Raw genomic sequence first — 17982 nt, forward strand, 5'->3', positions numbered from 1 at the left:
GAGTGGATAAAGAGTGGAGCAGCAGAGGCAGGGTGATGGAGGAATCAAGGGTGAGAAAAAGGAAGGTAAGAAGAAGGGAAGGCATTATGTGGAGCAAAACACTGCATTATTTCTACTGGTATTTTCAATTGGTTACAAGGTTTTCCCCATTCAACTGCGTATTTAACCGTCTCTCCCCATCTCTTTTGTCCCTCTCCCACACCCTTTTTCCTTGAATAATTGATCAGTACGTTTTCTCTCCCAGGCAGACACACTGAAACAACTGCCTCTTTTTCAAGAGCCAATCGGGAGAGCTCTGAGATGCCAGCGGGGATGACTGACAATGAAGAATTCACGCTGAGACTTAAAGAAGAAGAGAAAAAAAATCCAGTGGAGTTTGCATTTGAAGCAGATGGATGATGTAATGGACAAGTCTCTCTTCTAACAGCAAACACATACAGCTTAATAGCCTGTAATATTCAATGTGTGTGTTACCATCCTTCTTGACATGTTTCTATTTATTCAGCACACCCTTATGCTGCGCTGTATAATCTGGCCTTTGTAGTTAATGTGTGTGAAATTAAGGCTCATAAACTCTTTGAAAAGCAATTATGCACTGTAAATAACTCAGTCAGAAAAAATGCTTGCTGTCAATTGGATGTTCTATAAAAAGAATTTCCTTTTAATTTTCTTTCCTAATTTTTCCACTCTCTCTGTAAGTAAATATGGAGCTCTACTGAGCTTAAAGAACAAAGAGAAGGGCAGATTGGAAGAAGGGAGTGGTTCACATTTGGATAAGGGATAAAAGAGTAGTGGATGGCTGCCTTGTATGTTGTGTCCATGCAACCCCATTTCTCTTAAATCGACAATCCAGCTTAAAATTATCTTTTTTTTTTTTTTTGCCAAAAACGTTTTGTAGAAAGTGTTTTGTTTTCATATAGCAACCAAGTACGCAGGCAAAATGTGTTTGGACTGATACCAACTGTAAAATTTGATCTTGATTCAATTTATTTGGTTGCATTGAACACTTATCTATAACTGAAGGTAAATTGAGTTGTATTTTCTTACTGCAAGAACACACACAGGGTGCAGAGCAGTGAGCATGTCGCAAAACCCCTCTCAGTGCATCATGATTTATTCAACAACCCCTGATGAAGGCGAGTTAGCCAAAAATGTTTGATGAATAAAGCATACCGGAAAAGAGATGTGGGACGTGTTTTAATTTAACCTGTGAAAAAAAGTTTAAATCACAGATGTCTCACTTCTCCTCTTTGACAGCTTGTTCTGCTCTTAAAGATCAATACTGACAAACCTTATTTTTTTACTTCCAGACTTCACAGCAGATGCCATAAATTTTTAATTTCAAAATCCTACTCAACTTCCCATACAAAAAAATAACAAGAGGCAAGTTATCCGCACTGCAGTCTGATACCCTTTTTTTATATTTGAAAACCAAGCTATAACTTTCTTTTATTTCATGGTATTCTTGAGATGTTGGTGAGGATTTTAGGCTGATTGCACCAGGTGTGAAAAACAGACAAACCAGGGGAGTTTGTGCTGTCCTGGTTAGGGAGAGGACACTGTGCCATTTAAAATAAAGATAAACTATGTCTCTGCTATGAACAAACATAAATAATCCTTATCAAATGTGAAGCCCAGATACATTATTCATTGATTCCTAATCTCTTAATAACACAGTGGTAAGAATGAATGTACTGTACAAGGAGAAGGCTTGTTTTGACAACTCAATTGTGCACTTTGATAAAATTTAAAGCAGCAGTGATCTTTTCTTTCCTTCTCTTTGATTCACTGTACTATAAGCTGCCCTGCCAGGTGGCCTGGCTTGTTAGTAGGTCACATTCAATCACAGAGAAGCAGACATTAGCGTCTGGATGAGCTGTCCCTCTGAAAAAGTGTTTAGTTAGCGAAGCAGATAAAGGCTGCCTTGTCACCCCTGCAGCCCCAGTATCCGTCTCTGTGGTTTTGTGCCCTTGGCCCTGAGTCTAACACGTACAGGGAAGCCTCTGTATTGGATGGATGCACAATGAGTCCTTTCAACCAAGGCTAAGCTGTACTGGTCTCTGAGAATGTGGGACCAGAATACCTCAAAGAGGCAGTGATCATTTGGTGGGATTCAAGATCAAAAAAGATCAAACTGAGTAAGACATGAAATAAAAAGCTCATGCATTACTTCTCCACGGGCTTACAATGTAAGAATTATAATTTGTTACTGTATTTTACAGTAGATTCAACCACTAATTACACTCACTAAAAAGAAGCCCTTCTTAAAGAACACTGATATCCACAATGTCCTTCTTCGACCTTTGCCATCTCTTTATCTTTTGGGAATGCTCCAGGCATTTCCCATTCATAAATGACCCGTAATACCTCTTATCAAGTACTATTCATCAGTATTTCACAGTCTTAATATCGCCCTCTTTTTGCCTCTATACCCCTTGTACTCACGTCTCTTTTCAGTAATGTGCAGGAGGCTTGCAGTGTGCCCCGACAGGCTGCCCTCTTCCTCCCCGCCTGTTGGTTGCTGGAATAGCTCCTTGGATAGGTCACCTGAGCTGGAGGGCTTCAGCAGCTTCTGGATGTCTTTATTGGGCTCTGTGAGGGCAAAAAGACAGGAGTAGAGCTGTCATGATGGAAGAATTTTAAGTTCTTATACTAGTAAAATCCAATGATATTGATTGCCAACTTGATTCAATACCACAGGGACAAAAACGGTACTAGATACACAATATTTGATCATTTGTTTTCAGATATCAAAAAATCAAACTCCTGCACACTATCTAAAGTCTAAGTTTTCATTCACGTTTAGATGAATGCATTCCTATATGCACCTATGAGATGTATTCATGGTATTCACCATAATTCATTTAAATAACAAAAATGTTATAACCTTCAAACAATCGGTATTAAAAATATGTTTACAACCAGTCACAGAGGTTCAGTAGTATGGAGCAAAGGGAATTAAATGTATATGTATTTTTCATGAATTTAAATAAGAAGAGGTGAAGGCTATGTTGCTCTTCCTAAAATTCAGTTAATTTGCCAGGAACCGATTAGGCTACTTCCACGCAACCTAAAAATGATAAATGACATTAGTAACAGGTATTTTAGCACAAGATTAGAAAAACTGCCGAAAATCGATAAATCCGTTAAAGAATGTGTCCTTTAGTAATAGTTATTATCTTATTTTAATATCAGACCTTTCCCAAACACATTTTACACAAACCTGATCTTTTAGATTGCCTCAGCACCAACTGTCCATCCTTGGTTAGCTAACATTTGCTAGCAGCCTTGCGTGACTAAAAGCCCTAGCGTCTGTTTACGTAATGACGTTTCAGTAACGTATGGCACCTGACCCCTCGATTTGCTGCTTTGGGCGATTTGTTTGGTCGCTAAATGTCAAGGAAAGTCATTCCAGACAGTAATTTAAAATATGTTATGTTCATTCACATTTATTCTTAACCTGTGGCCATAAATGTCGATGAAGTACAATAACTTCTCTCTTTAAAACTAACCTGTTGAGAGGTGGGTGGCAACTAACGCGGCAGCTAATTTCACCTGTTGGGTAACATCGGCTTCGTCATGATACCAAACATGGAGGACAACTCGAACGAAGAGGAAGATGAAGATGTTGATTGTCTGAACCTTCTGCATTTCTCCTGTAAGTTGGCAACTTCTCCACTAAGTATACCTTACCTTACCTGTACATACCACTAAGTCTACTGTCCTGTAGACTAACTGTACTTTAAGCTACCGCTAGGCTAGCTACTGTTGGCAAGTCCCTGCTAGCAAAGACCTCCTTGAATGCGTCTGTGGTATGGTAAGCCGTTTTAACATTAAAAAGTTACGTTTGACTATCCGGAATTCAAATTGTAGATATCTGTAATTCAGTTTCGCCTAGTCAAAAAGAACATTTCGGATATCCGAAAATACATTCTGCCTATCCAAAATTGTCATTTAAGCTATCTACAACGTCATTTTACCTTGGCGAAATGACGTCACTTTTGCCATTCATGTGAATGGGGTATGTAATTTCAGATATCCAAAATGTGAATTACAGATATCTGAAATTGAATTGTAGATATTTGTAATTCTAATTCAAGATATCTCTAATTACATTTTGACTAGGCAGAATTTCAATTACAGATGTTTTTAATTCACATCAATTCTATACAATTCAAGATATCTACATGTCCCTTTTCAGATATCTTACATTAAATTTGGACTATGTGAAATTAAATTGTAGATATCTATAAATGGAATTTTGACTATAGGCGAAATTAAATGGTAGATATCTACAATTGAATTATAGATATCTTGAAATGAATTTTGATTACAGATATTCGAAATTGGAGATATCTGTAAATGTAATTCTGCCTAGTCAAAATGTAATTAGAGATATCTTGAATTAGAATTTTGACTAGGCGAAATGACGTTGCAGATATCTGTAATTACGAAAAATTTGGCCCACCTCCCACTTTGGGTGGGAGCGGAGCGGGTTGTTGTTCAAAATCATCAAATCTATGGAAATCTGCTCGCCATACATGTCACATTGTAGGCCTACCTGTGTGAGCAATGCCATGACTGCTTCTTTCTTCCTCCATTCATAGAAATAAGGAAATAAACCCAATTCTTGTTTGATTATGGCGGGGAGGGGAAATGACGTATTTCTGGATATCTAAAATAGAGCAGCGTCATTGATGACATCATTAATGACATTTGAGATATCTTTAACACACATTCTGCCTAGGTGAAATTGAATTACAGATATCTGTAATTGTCATTTGAGATGTGTGACGAGTTGAATGCAAGCGGCAACCTCCGGTCCTAAAAAATAAAGCCAATGCGGACATGCAAAAAATTGCTATACCGCGAGTGTCCACTTGAGGCTGGCTGTAGGAACACCGGCAGCCGGTTTTGACACTAGAATTAAACTGGTTTACAGCCTGGTTCAAAACACCAAACGTGTCTCATCAGCTAGTGTCTTATTATGCTCCCACTGTACGGGGGTGAATTTTTTTGTTCCATGATCGTTTGGATTAAATTTATGGTGAAAGCTGATTGGCGCGTCTCATTTGATTGACAGATAGCTCGGCAGGCAGAGGCTCCGTTTCTGTCAACCGCAATTTCAATATGGAAGCCTCCACAAATGGGTTTCAAGAACCGTTTGAGTCCGCCTATTGTAAGCAGACGATTGACATCACATGGGTTTGTCCAATTTTTTCTACAGTCTATGGTTGAATGACATTTTCAGCGACATCATTGCAGATATCAATAATTCAATTTCACCTAGTCAAAATTAAATTATAGATATCTCTATTTGTTATTTTGCCTAGTCAAAATTGAATTACAGATGTCTTGAATTAAAATTCCGAAAATTCAAAATGTAATTACGACTAGTAAGAAAGACATTATAGATATAGATATCTACAATTTTAATTCCAGATAGTCAGACTTAACTTTTAAATGTTAAAACCGCTTGCCATAAATGCGTGCCTGTACAATATCTATTGTTAACTTCTGTAGGCTGCTGATGTGTGCTTACCTCAGTGGTGTATGTACAAGCAGACAATATTTAATCTTTGAAAGGAGATTGAAGAGATCATATGGCTTCAGACATACTGAGATCTACAGGTGTGTCATTGATGTAATGTTTATATTTACTGCCATGCTTTTCACTCAAACAGCATAAAAACATCCCAAAAATCTATTCGAAAATAGATAAAAAAGACCACAGTTTTCAGACAACAGTCTGAAAATAGATGCCTCTTAAAATAGCATCCCTTGAAATGCAGTAGTCTGCTCATATTTGCATCTGTTTGAAACAGCTGAAAACACAGCAGGCTGTGTGATTTGGCTGAGTGAGGTAAGTCTAGGAGTACTGGAGATTTGCATATTTAACTGCAGAAGATGCAAGAAAACAAAACTGCAAAATAACTGACCAATTACCACTTTGTAGGATGATGAAATTATACTAACGGGGGTACATGAAAACAATTAACATTTAAAGGTAAATTGTAACCAAAGCATCAGTCTTCTGTATATATCAAACAGCACAGAGCTCTTTGGAGGACAGTGGATGGCTGGTTAAACTATTTCTACAGGTAGTATGATTCTAGACAGTCAAGTTCCTGAGGGCTTCAGCCAAGAATGAGGCAGAAAACGATTCTGAATTCAACCTGTGAGACCCACTGTTCAATGTCAGGTATTTGATCATTTTTTCCAGGAAGGAGCTTGCACAAACTGAAGAGAGTATAGCATTACATCTGCTGTTGTAATGAAATGTTTGTTCAATATTTGGACTAGCTTTGGTTTCCATTTCCCTCACTTCCTCAGCAAACACTGGCTGTAGAACTCATTACAGTCTTTGACCTTTGTAGCATTGCTTTAAGGCACTTTATCATCCAGCCATACGCTAATTTATCCCTTAAATAATCTGGGAAAAGTCATCTCAAGAGCACTGAGCCCTTGGAGCAGTGCATTTATGTGGAAAAAGAACACTGTTGGTATTGTTTTAATGGGCTGATTATGTTCTCCTGGACATCATGGAAATACATGATAGACTAGAGTATATCTCATTCTGTTTTAAAGAACACTGTCAGGCCATTCATGATATAAATTTTTAATTTAGTGTTCTGTTTCCTGTTGATCAAACTGCAGTAGTTTTTGTATTTTAGTATGCTAATTTATGCCTAGATGTCATGCATTTTGTTGCAGATGAGTTTGGCTCACTGTCAGGATGTTAATGGCAAGGGATAGAGAGTTTTTCATGAAGTCATAGCATTATCCTCAGGTGACTGAGGGGATTCGTGCGTCCATGGTCTGATCAAGCCACCACCTGCTAAGCCGGCTGTGAATAAACTAGAATAAACAAGACAATACTGGTAAAAGAAAGTCAGCTATCACAAATATGGTCTGTTCTGGCTATGTCTGACCCTTTCCTGAGCTGTGAGCCATGGCTGTCTGTGAATCAGTCTGCCCGGCGCAGAGACAGATGGAGAGAGAAGAAGGATGGGAGTGATGTATTGTGTGTTTGCCAAAACTCGAATCAAACTCAGTGTCTTGGTTCAATAAATCGATCACTCGGTGCACAGGCTGCTGGGTCATTGTTTGTACCTGCTGTTTGCAGTCTGTTCATAGTAATATGATTTTAAGTTACTTTACAGAATGCAGTGTTTGTAATATGTACAAATTGGTAACACTGGCGAGTTAAGAAGATACCATCTGCTCAGCTGAACTAATTTTCAACAAAAAAATGTTTTGCAGCAATTTTTTTACAATATTCATTCTTTTGATCACAAGAGGGATGAATATGTCCTTCAACTGCCAATCGCCTTATGTAAGGATGTTTCTGGTTCAAAAAAGCTGCGTCGTTGGGCACATTACAAATCCTGTTACCCACAAGTACCATTTTACAACACTGTCTTGTGGGTGCAATCCATTATAATAACATGGTTAGTTGTAATTCAGTTTTATCATAATGAAGTAAAGATATGCCAGTTGTCATGGATAAGTGATTCTGGCTGTCAGCATTAATGTGCAGTGTTCAGATACTGCGTTTTAATATAGAGGCCAGGAACAAAGCCAAAGCAGGAAAAAACATCTTACATGTTATGTGAAAATATAGTTGTGACTATGCACTGAAACTGCAACTTACAGTGCCTTGCATCAGCATTTAATTCCTTTTGGATTTTCTTGTAAGAAGGGCTGCAACCTGATGAAATGGTCTTTTTGTTTCATTTTACTGTTTGAAGATCAAAAAAGAGAAGCCAGATACAGGCATTGGTTGTGAGGGTGCAGATTTTTGCACTTGATTATAGATAGGAGATTTACAGCAAGCCACTCAAAGCTTTTTTTATGTTTTCCCTCACCCCAACATGCACAGGGATGGCCTATGGGAAGGGGAATTCTTATTTAGTTTTGTGGAGAGGCTGTAGAAACATTGTATTATATGTGAATAGCAGGGTTATGATACAATATGATATGATACAATGCTATATGTGATACATGGCCAATGATAATGAGTAACAGCCTCCCCTATAGCTGGTTATTATTCAGCCAACTAATGGTTGACCTTACTTGTAAGTTACCAAGCAGCACAGTGGTTGTATGCAGAACCATAAAAACATAAACAATTTTACAGCTCAGTACAGTACATATATGCCCTACGCTTTACATTTGCTATTAATGTGATGAACCCAATCCCTTTAGCTTGTAGTGATATCAAAAGGCAGACGACAATAGAACACCTGTTATTCTTTGCGATTTTCTACGTCTGGTCCAGAGTCTAAGTGAGGTGATACATGCAAAGTAAATTGATGTCAAATCCCATTATCTAGGTATAGTCTGACTTTAAGAGTACATTTAGTACAATATAGGGCAGACCAACATTCTCATGCATTTTAAAAATCCAGTTGATGAATGATTTGACTGTTCTTGAACTGCATGAAAACGTTGTGACTCTAATGTGACCAGGCTTTCCTCTAGCAGTAGCTGTCAGCCAAACAGTGGGCTGATCACCTAATTACATTTTACTACTTTTTCTTATAGTTGATGTAATACATTTTGTCTAAAAAGTTGTGACTTTTCCTATATATTTTAGATTAATTTCAAAACGGTATCAGCTACAATTTAGTCATTGTAGATCAAAAGTTTATCTATGTTACAATGTTACAATGTCATTTAGCAGACGCGTTTCTCCAAAGCGACGTACATTTGAGAGCAAGAACAACACAAGCAATGATCCAGACAAGAAGAAACAACATCAGTAAGTGCCATCAAGTGCTTCAGGTCCAATTGGACGCAAGTGCTGCCGTGTAGAGTTTAAGGCAGAGTACCTAAAATATACGTTGTTTATGTTGTTTTTTTTTGTTTTGTTTTGTTTTGTTTTGTTTTGTTTTTTTTTGTTTGTTTTTTTTTTTGTTTTTTGTTTTTTTTTTTGTTTTTTGTTATTAGACAGCAACAATGAATCAAGGAAAATGTGGGATCACTAATCGCCATTCATTAGACTTCACAACAACTATTTACCAGGTACCAAGTGCTGGATCATTCCCAAAGAGCTGGGCAAAGAAATCCCAGAAGTAGAGCAGGACAGTGCGAGCTAACTATAGTTGGGAAACTCATTCAACCACTGGGGGCAGCAGTGGAGAATAGTCTGGCTGAGACTCAATCTACTACTGGGGACAACAGTAGAGAATTGCCTAGCTAAGTGCAAAGTGTTCTCTGAAGAGCTGGGTCTTTAGCCTTCTCTTGAAAGTAGACAGGGAGTCTGTAGATCGAATGGAGTTGGGTAATTCATTCCACCATTTAGGGACAACAGAGGAGAAGAGTCGAGCTAGTGACTTAGGAGCATGATGTGCTGGAAGTACCAGGCGCCTTTCGCTGGCTGAGCGTAGTGGGCGAGAAGGGGTGTAGACCTGGATGAGGGACTCCAGGTAAACAGGAGCAGTTTTAGTTACTGCTTTGTAAGCAATGATTAGAGTTTTGAATTTAATGCGAGCTGCAACTGGAAGCCAGTGTAGAGAGATTAAAAGAGGCGTGACATGAGCTCTCTTGGGTTGGTTGAAGACCAGACGTGCTGCTGCGTTCTGGATCAACTGCAGAGGTGTAACTGTGCATGCAGGTAGGCCTGCCAGTAATGAGTTACAGTAGTCAATACGTGATATTATAAGAGCCTGTACCAGGAGTTGTGTAGCATGCTCTGTCAAGTAGGGTCTGATCCTCTTGATGTTGTAGAGGGCGAACGGCAGGACCGAGCAATCGAGGCCACATGGAGCTTGAAGGTTAGCTGGTCATCAATCATGACACCCAGATTCCGGGCTGACTTAGTGGGCAAGAGATTATTTGATCCAAGCTGGATACTGATCTGCGGTTCCATAGTGGGACTGGCTGGGATGATAATGAGCTCCGTTTGGGCAGGTTGAGCTGAAGGTGACGTTCCCTCATCCATTTAGAAATATCAGCAAGGCAGGATGAGATCCGAGCTGAGACAGTTGTGTCATCTGGTGGAAAGGACAGGAATAGCTGTGTGTCGTCTGCATAGCAGTGATAAGAAAAGCCATGGGAGCGGATGATTGCACCAAGTGAGGTGGTGTATATTGAGAAAAGTAGGGGACCAAGCACAGACCCTTGAGGCACCCCTGTTGATAAGCCATGCAGTTTAGACACTCCTCCCTTCCATGATACTCTAAAAGATCTCCCTGTGAGGTAGGACTTAAACCACTGTAGGGCAGATCCTGAGATACCAAGTGAAGAGAGTGTGGAGAGGAGGATTTGGTGGTTTACTGTGTCAAAGGCAGCGGACAGATCCAGCAGTAAGAGAACTGAGGACTGACCAGCTGCTCTGGCCAAGCGAAGTGATTCCGTTACAGACAAAAGTGCAGTTTCAGTAGAGTGGCCCCGCCTAAAGCCAGACTGATTCTGATCAAGTAGATCATTGTTCTGCAAGTGTTCTGAGAGCTGGTTGAAGACTGTGCGCTCCAGTATTTTTGATAGGAATGGGAGAAGTGAGACCGGCCTGTAATTTTCAACCAGGGCTGGGTTGAGAGTGGGTTTTTTGAGCAGTGGTGTAACCCGCGCTTGCTTGAAAGCAGCTGGGAAAACACCTGTGGAAAGAGAGGAGTTAATGATACAACTCACAGCAGGGCTGATTGTGGGCTCAATCGCCTGCAAGAGATGTGATGGTATCGGATCGAGGGGACAGGTTGTGGGCTTAGAGTCAAGCAGAAGCCTGGTGACCTCGCTCTCACTTAGTGGAGAGAATGAGCTAAGTGATGCATCACTAGCTGGTGGCAGAAAACTGAGTTGGACAGGCTCAGAGAATTGGTTGCTGATGGTAGAAACCTTGTCAATGAAGTAGGAGGCGAACATGTCTGGAGTCAACATACTGGAGGGTTGTGGGTGTGAAGGAGAGAGGAGCGAGTTAAAAGCAGAGAAGAGTTTGCGTGCATCAGTGGCAGCACAGATCTTTGATTGATAGAACGCCTTCTTAGCAGATTTTAGAGCAGAGGTAAAACAGGACAGTTTTTGCTGATAAGCACTCAAGTCCGAGGTTTGTTTGGATTTACGCCATTTTCTCTCTGCCGCCCTGAGCCCTGCCCTTTGGGTTCTGATGACCTCAGTGAGCCAGGGACAAGGTGGAGTATTCCGAATAGGCTTAGACACCAGAGGGCAGAGTTTGTCCAGAGAGGAGGTCAGTGAGGAGCAGAATGTGTCTGTGGCCTCATTAACAGTGAGTGTGAAGGACTCGTTACATGAGGCTAGTGCAGCTGAGACCTCGTCAGACAGCTGTGTTGGGTCAAGTGACTGAAGGTTTCTGCGGTATGATCTTAATTGAGTAGTAGATTGTTGAAGTTCAGGTAAGCCAAGTGAGAACTGAATGAAGTAGTGGTCAGAGAGGTGAAGTGGTGTTACACTCAAATTAGCCGTGGAGCAATTGCGAGTTAGAATCAAATCCAGTATATTACCAGCCTTGTGTGTAGGAGGCGTTTGAACCAGTTTCAAGTCAAAGGAGGACAGTAGTGAAATAAAATCAGTAGCCTGGGCTCTATCCAAGTGGATGTTCATGTCACCCATGACAACCAGTGGTGTGCCATCATCAGGGATGTCTGAGAGTAACATGTCCAGTTCCACAATAAAGTTGTCCAGGTGACCCCCAGGTGGGCGGTATACCACAACCATGTAAGCCTTTATTGGGGCAGTGACCTGTACTGCATGATATTCAAATGAGGTGTTATTGTCCAAGGGTTTGAACTGGCTGAAGTTCCAGCTATGAGAAAGAATAATGCCTGTGCCTCCTCCTCGGCCAGAAGAGCGAGGTGTATGAGAGAACACTGCATCAACTGATAGAGCAGTTGGTGTTACAGTGTTCTCAGGACGGACCCAAGTTTCTGTCAGGGCTAGGACCTGAATGTTAGACAGTTTAGTGAGGGAATTGATGAATTCTGCTTTGTTAACTGCAGACTGGCAGTTCCAGAGGCCAACTGTGATAAAAGGTTGTGGAAAAGATCTGTTGTATCTGTTACATAAACATTAAACCCAACTCTGTATTATGATGTAATCACCCATATTGTGTTTGACTACTATGTAAGGTTTGTGACCTACTTTTTAAACTCCAAAAGTCTTTGTTAAAGTTCTTGAGTTGGTAAACAGAATTCTTTAGAATTTTCTTTTACATTAGACCACTCATTTTTAAAATGACTATCAGAAAAACAACTGATCAACTCTTACAACAATGTGAGCTGATTTCTTTAGATATTGGATGCTGAAAACGTCCTGGAGAAAGGCCCCCAGATTCCATATTATTACTTGTGCCTTGCTTTTTTAAATTGGGATGGCGTGCTGGGGGTCTTATGAACCTCTTTAGGTGGCTACTTTATCCCACAGGCTGACAACTCAAAATACCTATAGAAATCCCAGGATGATACATTAAAACATCTGATTAACCTAGACAGACAAAATCCCCCTAAAAAAGATACATTGCTGGATTTTTTTTATCCACATCATTTTGTTATCAGTTTAACCTTTTACTATGCTTCATCCTTTCACTTCATTTTACTACTTTCTAAAATCATCCTGCTGTCCTTCTCTGTAACAAATTAACTCCTGTATTTATGTCTTTTAATTGAAATACCAGTAGCAGCAATACAATAATTGTATCACTCCAGTCAGTATGATGGTATATTACGGTATCAATATTTTGCCCCATCCCTAGTTGTAACATACCATTTTGGCAGTACTTGAAAGCAGCGCTGACATATAGCTAAACCATCTATTACATCTACATTTAAGCCATCTACTGGTTTGTGCACTCAGTGCATTATTATATTCATACCTCTTTTATTCATCAAAGCTCATATCATGACCCTATAGAAATATACCAGTACCATTAAGATATATCATATACCTTACAATAGTACAGTTTCATGATCCTTTTGAAGGTTTATAGTCCAGCGGGGGCACTGAGGCTTTGTGCTGTGCTACCACACATTGCAGTCTTCTCTGGATGGACTTCACACAAAGGACCATGTGTGTCCACTATTGTTCTTCAACTTCACTATCAGCCTGTCTTTTGTGTGGTTGATCTATAGTGTGTGGATATAAAAAGACTGTGCTGCTAGCGCAATCGATAAATCATCAAACTTGATTGTAGAGACACCCCCCCCATACACACACATACACAACTAGACACAAGATGGTAAGCAAAAATAGAGTGCTGGTGCACTGCTATCTTTAAATTTGACAAGTCACATGTATAAGGTGATAGCATTCCAGAGCAAACTCTCTGATGTAATCTGTATTTTTTGCTCTAATGTTAAAAAGTGTCCAAAAGCACCTTAAATAAGCTGGTTTAAGGAAGCCATTTACTTACAGCTGGCAGACTACTCAGAGGACAAAGACTCTCTGCATCTACCATGCTTATAGTGTAACAAAACCTGCAACACAAAGAGAAAACATAATTGAAAAATGTGTCTTACCTGGGCTCTCTGCCCCTCCCTGAGCCTCCATGCAGCTCAGCCGAGAGTGTCCTGCTGTTCACCACGCCAGCATCGGAGAGCAGAGGAGACGAACAGGGAGGGAGGAAGGGAGAGGCAAGGGGAGTGTGTCTGTGTGTGTGCATGTGAGAGAGAGCGAGAGAGAGTGAGCAAGGCAGGGTGAGAAGACTCAGCTCCTCCTCCTTTTATTGTCCACCGTTGATCTAGATTTCTCAAACAGATGATGTTGGTTTCTCCTCTCTTACAGTTTGACCGCCACGCTCTTCCATCTAAGCCGTGTGAGCTCTACACCGCCTCACAGAGAGAGTCCAACACAATGGGAGAGGTCTGGGAACAGCGACATCACAGCATGTATCTGAGCCCCTTGGTTCAGTAAATGCACAGATAGAGACTCAGGGCAAAAAAAAAAAGGAGGGGGGGTGCTGGCAAACTGCCCAGACTGACAGAGCGAGTGAGAGTGGGGTGAGAGGGAGGTTTATGGACCAGTGGAAGGGTGGAAAACAGAGTGTGAAAGAGTATGTATGTCCATGAATGTGGTATAACAATGTGTGGATAAACAAGCAGGCAAACTGTTCAACCTGATGATGGGACACTTCATGCCAAATACACAGTTCAGCATTCTGCTTATGTGTTAGAAAGGCAAATGATTTAACAGAAGAGCTGAAACAAAACCAAATTATGGACTGACATTTGCAAGTGCCAGTTGGGGAATTCATTACAAATTGATGGATAATGCAACCATCAAGAAATGCTGATGGTTCAACTAACAATCAATGTTTTAAATTAACAGTTTAACTAATATTTTTTTCTAATCAACTGAAAAAATGGTAAGACCATGAGATGTTAAAAAAGGGGAAAATGATCATCAGAGTTTTCCAAAGCCCAAAATTTCATTCTAAACCAGTAGTTTTGTCAAACTATCAATGAAAATCAGGGACTTCTATTTACAAAATCACAAAAATCTGCAAACACATTTTAAAAGCTGGAAACAGCATTCTTGAAACGTTTGTTGGAAAACTTGACTTTCTGTCAAAATGATCGCATTTAGGATTCATTTTCTTTCCAGTAATTATTGACTCTACAGTCAGTACCCTCAATAGTATAAAATATGTTTTCCTAGATAAGAGGATGACATGCATTATATTTTTCCTCTATATTATCAACATGGTTTTATGATTGTACTCTCATTATGTAAATGTAGGATTAATATCTCAACTACTTAATTCTGTATTGTCTACCAACCTCACTTTCTTTATGAATGCAAAAGAGGATTCAATCAGTGGATTTTTTTTCTGAAAGAAGAGCTTTGGGTTCATACTCCTTTCTGCTCAGGGATCTCTTGGTAAAGCTCACCCTCTAGTGGTAAGATCTGATCCCTGCAGGTTATTTATTATTATGATGTGAAAAAAATACTGGCTGTCTCGGGTTACAATCACATCTCTGTCTACTTCTGTGAAAAGAATATCACATTACATGAAAGCTAAGAGTACTTTAAGATAATTTTGGGTAAGAATAAAAGATATTAATTATATTGGGCTATTACCTACCAATGCTGGTAGTATACTTATGATTTTGTACTTTCCTATGTGAAGTATATACAGTATCACATTAGGAAAATGTACAAGTTATCAAAGGACAAACTGATCTGATCACCAGTTCAAAATGCATTATCATAACTGACAGCCATTCATCAGTCAGGTTGCAGGGAGCTGGAGCCAGACTTAGCTGTCATTGGCTGAGATGCAGAGTTTACTTTGGACTTTTCGACAGTCAACAAAACTGACTTACAAAATTTAAATCAGAGAGCTCATTTCAGACAATAACTGTATGTCATAAGTCAATTGTTGACTTTTGAATTTCTACTATTTCCATCACAAGACTGAGATTTTTTTGTGAAAATATCCTCTTGAGGCTTACCTACAAAGAGCAAAATATCATATTATCACATTTGTTCAAAATGCCAAGCAGAGAATGTTGGAGAACCTCAGGCCAATTGTGAAGTGTTAAAACTAATCATCTTGGAATGCCTCCAGAAACATATCACGACCACAGGCCACCAGTTTAGTTCAATAAAAATAGTACAGATATGTGCTCTGAAGGAAGTTAACTTGCATGGATAAAGACACTACAGTATTTCTGTTTTCTAGATGTGTTCAAAGCTTTTAATAGAATAAATCATGATAAATTAGTTACAAAATCACAAAACAGGAGGTCTACTCTTATTTGATAAGAATGCTGCATTTCTGGTATTTGCATCAAATCATGCACGCATGATGGGGCGGGAGCATCAGCATCCTTGTCAGTGGCTGTGGGGCCCAGCAAGGGGGTTTTCAGTCACCTCCGCTGTTCAGTTTTTATATGAGTAATCTCTCTGAACAGTTCAAAGCTTGTAAGACTGGATGTATGGTGGGTGATAGAGTTGTTAACCATCTTATGTATTGATAACTGCATTCACACTGCAGTTAAAAGTGACCTAGATCAGATTTTTTAATCATATGTGACTCATATCTGTTTTTCTGGCAGTGAAAACAGCACAAGTCACATTGAATCTGTTATTTTCATTTCTATTTTTATCTTAATTTCATTGTAGATCATATACATAGATCTGATCTTTTTGGAACAGCGAAGTCGCATTTAATGCAACTTCATTATGGAGCGACACACACCTCAGTTCTGTGCTGGTTGGCAACAGAGTCCTTGGAGATAGTAGTTTCATACTAAGTTAAAACAAACATGGAAGACAGCAGTGATGGAAGAGTCGTATCATAAGTGACCTGTTGTTGAAAAAAAAATGGCTGAATGAGGCCACATGAGGGCGTGGCTTTGGAGCCAAGGTATTCGTTTTACAAGCTGGACCGTAGTTTAGGGGATAAATTCAAATGTTAGTTGAGTTGAGCTGTTCAGGACAGGGACCTATTTACATGGCAGTCTGCATACAGGTCATATTAGCAATGTAACATGAGCAGCCAAACAAAAAGTCAAATCTGAGCAAAAAATCCAAATTGAGCATTAAGACCTGCAGTGAGAATCTAACCTTTGTCATTCTGTGACCTTACACTACTGGTTTACTGTGTCTTCTTCCGTTTTAGTTATGGTGTGTATTGTGACATTGACTATAACAGTAAAAAGAGAGGCATAAGAAAGTTAAAGCCCAAAACAATTAAGGCAAAATATTCCATCTTTATCGCTTATCCAGCCCTGAGTGTGGTGGACAAAGTTAAATATCTTGGCGGCATTATCAGGAATGACTTCAGTGATGATGCAGAGCTTTTTAGAGCTTACTGAGCTCCACTTTATACTGCTTATTTGAGGTGCAGTGAGAGTAAGGCTTGAATGAAAAAGCAAAAGTAGCGTATGACAATTGTATTGAATAATTCTCAAATTTCCAAGATGGGTGAGCGCTAGTCATCTTTGTTACCAATATTTCTCTACATTTCAAGCTGTACTGATAACTTGTAGGTACAAATATGAGTTGAATAATTGATTCATAAAATGAAATTAAAATGTCACTTACTCAGCCCAAAATCAGAGACACAAGGGTTTTATCTAGTTATTGAAAGCATTACAAATGTCTCTTTGGATTTTTTTAAATGACTGAACCTTCTGAGCTGTGGTCGTTTTGATCCTTTTGTTTTCTGTTGTATTTTTTTTAAATTCTTGTTCTAGTTTTGTCATGCTGTTATGGACCTATGGCTCTGAAATAAAGTATGAAGTAGTGTAAATGAAGCTGTACTTGTTTTGCTGAACCCCCCAGAGAAAAAAGGGGGTCTCTATATCTTTTGCCCAAGATGTAAGTAGGAAATATGGTTAAAAATAAGGATTATGGCGTAAAATAAAGGATAATCCAAAGTGAACATTCTGACTTTGACCTTTTCATTATTAAAACCAGCAGGATGGGTTTATTTGCTGCAAATGTGGAAACAGCTCTGTGTGATTCACAAACTATGAGAATGTGAGACAGATACTCTTGTGAAATCTGACAGAGACCACAGTGATAGAACTTGTTTACTCCTGTAAACTGAGCAGTTGGCTTGGCCACCAGCTTTTTGTTTGTGCTCTCTGGCACAGAAGTGGCCTAAACCTTTCCACACTGACCAACATCTGAGTTGTTTTTTTTTTTTTTTTTTTTTTTTAAATTGTGTCAGGCCAAACAATTATAGAAACAACTGCCATACCCATGCTGAATTTGCTGGTTAACTTTTCTCAGTAAAAGAATACATTAGCCATAACCACTGCAACCCGTCTCCTGGTTAGTGGAAGATAACGGATGGATGGAACAGTTAACTTTTTGTTTTAATTAAAATTGACTGGAAAATTGTTGGATAGGTTTTTGAAATTGGGCAGTCATCCTTGTCCACCTCAGATGGGATTACAGTTGCTTTGATCAGCTTTAAACTGAAAACATCAGAAGGTCAGCTTTTAATCATTCATGCTGTTTTAACCTTATAAGTGTCTTCTGACCAGTGTCAGCTCAACTCTACTTCTCGTATAT

General features: G+C 39.4%; 1 protein-coding gene across 2 annotated transcripts in view; it reads right to left on the reverse strand.

The window, feature by feature from the left end:
• dbndd1 (dysbindin domain containing 1) overlaps positions 1-13591 on the reverse strand; it is a 38352-nt gene extending 24761 nt beyond the window's left edge. Inside the window, exons 1-2 of one of the 2 annotated variants that reach the window (XM_041805093.1) lie at positions 13473-13591; positions 2446-2592 (exon numbers count right to left, since the gene is read on the reverse strand). In XM_041805093.1, coding sequence (XP_041661027.1) covers positions 2446-2592; positions 13473-13503 — 178 coding nt within the window. In that variant the 5' untranslated portion in view covers positions 13504-13591. Of the gene's footprint in view, positions 1-2445; positions 2593-3512; positions 3653-13472 lie in introns of those variants that run through there. The other variant, XM_041804336.1, reaches the window with a different exon arrangement.
• Between the last annotated feature and the right edge of the window lie 4391 nt (positions 13592-17982).

The sequence above is a fragment of the Cheilinus undulatus genome, linkage group 1 (assembly GCF_018320785.1).
Source record: "Cheilinus undulatus linkage group 1, ASM1832078v1, whole genome shotgun sequence".
In the NCBI taxonomy this organism is placed as follows: Eukaryota; Metazoa; Chordata; class Actinopteri; order Labriformes; family Labridae; genus Cheilinus; species Cheilinus undulatus.